This window comes from Vombatus ursinus, unplaced genomic scaffold (assembly GCF_900497805.2).
Source record: "Vombatus ursinus unplaced genomic scaffold, bare-nosed wombat genome assembly UNPS02014830.1, whole genome shotgun sequence".
In the NCBI taxonomy this organism is placed as follows: domain Eukaryota; kingdom Metazoa; phylum Chordata; class Mammalia; order Diprotodontia; family Vombatidae; genus Vombatus; species Vombatus ursinus.
In genome coordinates, this window is record NW_020954608.1 from 14,453,406 (window position 1) to 14,459,877 (window position 6,472).

Genomic DNA, 6,472 nt, shown 5'->3' on the forward strand with positions numbered 1-6,472 from the left:
TGAAGATAACCTGCGAGGGAAGGCATTAAGAGTAAGCAAGTTTGGCAAAGACTGCCAGTAGAAGGTTGTACTTCAGCTGAGACTTGAAGAAAGAGAATTCTAGGCATGAGAGACAGTGGAAAGTTCTGGAGTTGGGAGATGGAATGTCTTCTGTCCAGAACGCAGGGAGGTCAGTGGCACCGGAAAACAGAGTATCTGTGGAGGGGGAGTGACCATTGAGACCATTGCAATAGTGCAGGAAGAGAGGAGACACAGGTTTGGACTAGTGTCACCAAGTGAGGAGAGGGAACGGGATGAATGAGTGAGAGAGAGCTGCTGGGGAGGTAGAACCAACAAGACTTAGCAACTGAATGTCCATGAGAGAGGAGGGAGAATGGAGAGTCAAGGATGACTCCTAGGTTGTGAACCTGGATGCCTAGAAGAATGGTGGTGTTGTGAACAGAAATCCAAAAGTTAAAAGGAGGGGTGGGCTTATGAGGAAAATGAATCTTGTTTATGATTTTTATTTTGTTTTATTTTTTGTCGTTGTTTTTTTTTGCTAGGGAGTGGTGTTAAGTGACTTGCCCAGGGTCACACAGATAGTAAGCATCAAATGTCTGAGGCCGGATTTGAACTCAGGTCCTCCTGACTCGAGGGCCGGTGCTCTATCCACTGCGCCACCTAGCTGCCGCCCCTCATATCTATGATTTTGTATGAATTTTATGAATCATAAATTATAGTTTATGAAAGTCATGGAAAGCTTATGACATAAGAAATGACCAAAGGAACAGTGTCATAGAAACCTGAGAACACTTGCATGAACAGAGCAGATTAAAGGTAGCAGAACCAGGGGAACAATTCATGCAAGAACAAACTCATCAAGTCAAAGGCCTCTGAAAGACTTGAGAACTCTGATGAATGCGTGACCAAGTGGAGCACTTCCTGACACAGAGATGATGGACTCAACACCCAAAATAAGGCGCTCAACAGACGAGGCCAATTTGAGAATTTATTTTGTTCACCGTTATTTCTTCCTTTTTTTAAAAAAAAATGTTGGGGGGGATAGTGGGAAGGAGAGAAGATAAATGCGTGTGAAATGGAAGTTAGCTAGTCAGTCAACTGCCAAGCATTTATTAAGCTCTTACTATGTGTCAGGCCCTAGGCTAAGTGCTAAAGATACAAAGAAGAAAAGGAAAGATATTCCCTCGCTTCAAGGAGCTCAAATTCTAAACGTGAATATAAGTAGGTACGTGTGAGACGTGCAGTACCAGACATGGAGGAAACAGCAAGAAGGCCAGCGTGTCACTGTATGATACGATGCAGCGCACGAAGAAGAATAAAATGAGAACTTTGGAAAGGTAGCAAGGAGCTGGCTTGTGGAGAGTTTTAAGTGCCAAACAGAGAGAGGACTGTGTATTTGGTCCTGGAGGCGTGGAGTTTGGGGTCAGGACCCGTGTGAAAGACTCAGACCGACAACACTCGAGGAAAATCACTTTGGCCTCCGAATGTCTGCCAAAAACAGTCAATAAGCCTTTATCCAACCCCTACTAAATGTCAGGCATTACACTTAGCACTGGCAATACAGAGAGAGGTAAAAGACTTTCCCTGCTCTCAGAAGAACTCACAGTCCAATGGGGAAGACAACACACAGGTAACTGTGTTCAAACAGAGGATAAGTAGGGAATAGCCAACGGAGAGAAGGCAATAAACTTAAGAGGGACTGGTTCTCTGTCTCTCTCTCTCTCTCTCTCTCTCTCCACATGGAGGTAATGTGAAAATAAAAGATAAATAAAAATGTAAAAAAGAGAGAGATTGAGAAAGGCCTCCTACAGTGTAGAAGATGGGATGAGATTGTAATGGGGACACTCATGGGACAAGTGCTATTCCTTCTGAATCGATTTCCAACACCCACTTTGTCACTCGTCTGGGCTAACTAAAGTGCTATGACCAAACCACCCTGGGAACAGGAGCTACAGGGCATTATGCTGAGAGAAATATCTGGCTCCTATTGAACTCTTTTGTCCAAATGTATTAAGTATTTCTGGAAGCAAATCACCTCGGAAAGCCCATCTACAAGGTTATCTCAACTGAGTTGCTGATGTGAGAAAGCATTTTAAAAAAGTTCTCCCCATCAAGTTTTACTGACAAATTTTTCCTACTCTTGCGCATACTTAGTAGTGCCCTGGGAGGATTCATTAAGGCCATGATTTTATTTGTTTCCATTTTAAATAAAATTCCCTCAAGGCTTGAGCATGTTCTAGTTTTCTTAGCTAAGTAAACCATTACTATGTAATGGTAGTTTTTACTCTTCTAGGTATTACATTCCTGTATAATTAACAATGAGTTGTGCAAATCAATAAAGGTACAAAACTAGATATGAGGAATCAAAAATTTGGGATCCCTTCAAACCTCTACTGGCCTGTATGTAACTCAGAATTGGAGGACTAAAAGGGATTAAAGTCACTATAAGTTAAGTCTCCTTAGGTAAATTACAACCTCTCTGAGCCTCACTTTCTTCCCCTGTAAATGAAACAAGTGAACTGGATAATGTCTAAGGTTCCTTCCAGCTCTGAAATGCTATGAATTCTAGGTGATCCCTCTGCCTTTGACCAGGACTGCCCTTTAGCTGGGAGGAAACTAGTAGCTGTCTACCAATTCCTTTGCTCTTCAGTCAAAGCAAACTCTACAGCCTTTCCTGCTAACAGGTTCTAGTCTTTCAAAATCCTGTCCAGTGGTTAATTTAATGCCCTCCTGCTACACTGAACTGCATGACTTCTTATACTCCTCTTTGTCCTCCCAGATGCTTATGGTGTTGGGCTTTTTAATATAAATAGATGTTGGAGACAACTTTTAGCAGCAGAACCATTGGTCAAACCCATGAGTCATCCCATGAGTCAACCTTTGATGGTTTTTCCGTCAATTCTTTTTCTGTGGGTCTGTTAAAGACAGGTCTACACATTCCTTAAGTTTTTGTCCCTTTCATTCCAGATGAATGAGTATCAGAAGAAAATAAAAGACTGTACCCACAAAATGATGGCTCTTGTGGCCGAGCTGTCCATGCAGCAAGCTCTCACTCTTGAACTACAAAAGGAAATCAGGGACAAACGAGAGTTCCTAACAAACTGCAATGAAAGGCTAGACCAAGGACTGCCACTCCCCAAAGAAATTGAGGAAGACTGGCTGAAGGTACTGCGAGATGAAGACATGCATCAGTTAGCTGTAGCAGAAAGGACACTGGTAAGTTTGGAATCTAGGATTGCATTTGTAACACCAATGTTAAAAGACACGGGAAGGGCCAGGAGCCATGGGAGGTCACCCTTCTCCCTTCAGTACCAGTCCTCTGGTGATTTTTAGTTCCAAGACAGAGCAGTTCATAACCTTAAAGGTACTATGAGAATTAGCACCACTATGGAACTAGGACTCAGCTATCATACCATTATAGTCTGTAGGCACTGAAGAAATATTTATGGACGATAGTGGCAATTAGAAATTTTTTTTGCTAAGAAGATGGAAGTGTTACTAGACCTAGGCCTGGTGTGAAACTCCCCTTGAATCATTCAACAAGCTTGGCTTAAACTCAATGATTATCACTTGAAGACTTTATGATTAAAGATGTATATCTACACCCCCCAGACTCTACACACCACTTTTTGTTTGCTTTGCTGGTTATCAAATCACGTGCTTTCTTTGATTTTGAGCTGTCTTGAAGTTAAAATGGAATTCACCGTTACTTTTAGAAGTTTCCTCACTACTGTAGGCATAATGAAATAAGCATAGTGAATAGAGAGCTAGAGACCAAAGGAGATCCTGCGGCAAGCCACTTAACCTACAAGTTGCAGAGAATATGCTGATTTAGGCTGGAGGAGTTTGATATATCAGTATATTTTGGTCCAGCTTCTATCCATTGAAAAATAATAACACAAGGTCCAACCTGCTTTTCATTCAGTCACTTATTCAGCAAATATTTCCTGAGACCATCCACTCTATTCAATGGCCTGTGTTAGGTGGACAGCCAGGAAGCAGAATCCCAAAAAGACAAGGGAAAGATCTGAGTACCAGGAAGTAAACTACAGCTCAGTCTGTAAAGGATACCTTTCAAGTGTGAGAACTCCAAATGATCAGTCAGTGATAAAAGGGAGATTATCGTTCAAAAAGGAAAAGTATTTCATAGTTGACAATTAGGAGCCATTAGACTCTAGAGATTCTAAACCTGAGATCTATGAACTTTTTAAAAAAGTATTTTGTTAACTATATTTCAGTATTTTTAGTTTGCTTTCTAATCCTATGTATTTTATTTTTTGTGTTTAAAAGCAGTATTCTGAGAAAGGATCCATAGATTTCACTAGATTGTCAGAGGGGATCCATGATACACAAACAAAAAGTGAAGAAGCCCTGCCTTAGAGTCTGTGAAAGGAACTGTGAAGTTGTAGGGGGCTGAGGGCAACATGACTTCCTCTCCCCACAAAGGGTCTTCTTTCCATCGAAGGTATACATGAATCCCTGCCAACTCTGCTCTCTTCAAACCTCCATTCAGAGGATGTGCTGAGTGGCCCTGGGTGCAGAAACACTTTTACTAGGTTTTCCTCACCTCTGTTAGATCATCTTGTGTTTTCTTGTTACCTGAGCTTCATTTGTATTTCTGCTAGTTTGTTTGTTGGTAGAAGAGCGATATAGGGAACGGAAGATGATGGGGTAAAGAGTTTAGGGGCCATTGAGCAATTGCCTAAGAAACAGAATCACAGTAACATTGTACTGTGTGGGCAACAAAGTTATGCTATCAGAGCATTAAAGTTTGGGTGGGTTTTTTTTTTCATCATTTAAGGTAAATGTTTTATATGCTGACATTTTCTTTTTCCATCCTCCTCCATATTCCTGCCCCGTCCCGCCTCTCCATTAGAACCCACTACTGGCCTTTAGTCCCTCCCCTCGTTGTATTTACCTTAGCCACAAGAAATATCATAGGAGCACAGATTTAGAAGGAATCTAATGGATCATTCAGTCCAATTCTCATTTCATAGATGAAGAAATTGAGGCTCTGAGAAGTGACTTGTCCAAGGTCAAACAGCTTGCAAATGACAGAAATAGAATTTGAATCAAGGTCCTCTGCCTTCATGCTGTTGCTATCAATAAATATTTAATCAACAAAATTTGTTAAACACCTACTATGTGCCAGGCTAAGTGCTGGGGATACAAAAAGAAGCAAAAGACAGTCCCTGCCTTCAAGAAGCTTATAATCTGATCTGCTCCAAATGAATGTGACTTGCTATATTTTTTTGCAAACTAAAGAAAATTTTTCTTTGCAGATTGCCTTGGAAGAGAAAAACAACATGCTGCCTTCTGGGGTTTACACAACAGCGATTCCGCGCCCAAATGCCTACATCCCAGAAGCAGAAGCCACATTGCCCCTACCCAGGCCTTATGGCCGAGCTCCTCCGTTCAAGCCATCTGAGCCTGGTTCCAATATGAGGCACATAAGAAAGCCTACTATAAAACCAATTGAAATCTGAATATGTGAACAAGAAATGGCCCTAAGGCTGAATTTCCTAATGACTTCAAGCAGGCTTCCATTAAACCCACAGCTAGGAAACTATGAGCAAAATAAGTCAGCAGACTTATTTTCACAATTTTGGGCAAATAGGAACAGGGACACACAATTCTCTCACTTTAGGTCCTACAAAGGAAGCCTATTACCATCCAAAAAACACAGATATACTTCATTTGCCATTTCTATAGAATTTAGAATTGTAGCTAAAATTTTGACAAAGTATTTTGATCATTTAGTTATTATTTTCCAATTTGTATGTTGACCACTGTTTAGGTTAAGTCTCTCTTCAAACATGATCCTACAGCTAGAATCAGAGAGAAAAATCAGCATTTTTTCCAAAGAAAATCAAATAAATTGAATCCGGTATGGTATATTTTTTAAAATTAAAAATATATAAATTAAACAGTAGTATACTTGTTCTTTGGGGAAATGTGTATCAGTATAATTAGTGGGGAGGTGAAACTAAATATTTGTATTTTAAACAATGTAAGAGTATATAGTTTATTCCTAAGACTTGATAGGTAAATACTGTTTAGGTTAATTTAAATCATTTTAAAATCAGTAGGAAAGCATGATATGTAAAGGAATATTATAATAAATCCTTTGGCAAAGTCAAGAATCTTTCTACAACAAAAACAATCTCTTTGAAATGTATCTGTTTTGTAAATCCAAATTTTTCATATGTGAAAGGTTTACAAAAAAAGCCCTTCTGTCCCTCTTTTTGGTCCCTGTACAAAAAAGAAAAAAACAAAACTAAATGGCTATTTTGACAAGTTCCCAAGTTCTGGTGCCAGATGCTTTCATAATTTTAATAAATTCAATGGATGCTTATAAAATGCCTACTATGTGCAACGCACTGTGCTAGGCCTCAAGGGAGATACACAGATACATAGGATAGTTCCTTCTCTCAAAGGGTAGTAGCGGTAGAGATATGTCACTGGGAGCTCT

At 40.0% G+C, this 6,472-nt stretch overlaps 1 protein-coding gene across 2 annotated transcripts in view; it reads left to right on the top strand.

Annotated features, from left to right (window-relative positions):
* CCDC146 (coiled-coil domain containing 146) overlaps window positions 1-5,927 on the top strand; it is a 191,458-nt gene extending 185,531 nt beyond the window's left edge. For both annotated transcript variants that reach the window (XM_027838605.1, XM_027838607.1), the window contains exons 18-19: window positions 2,968-3,216; window positions 5,283-5,927. In XM_027838605.1, the coding sequence (XP_027694406.1) occupies window positions 2,968-3,216; window positions 5,283-5,486 (453 nt within the window). In that variant the 3' untranslated portion in view covers window positions 5,487-5,927. The remainder of the gene's footprint in view (window positions 1-2,967; window positions 3,217-5,282) is intronic.
* Window positions 5,928-6,472: the final 545 nt, after the last annotated feature.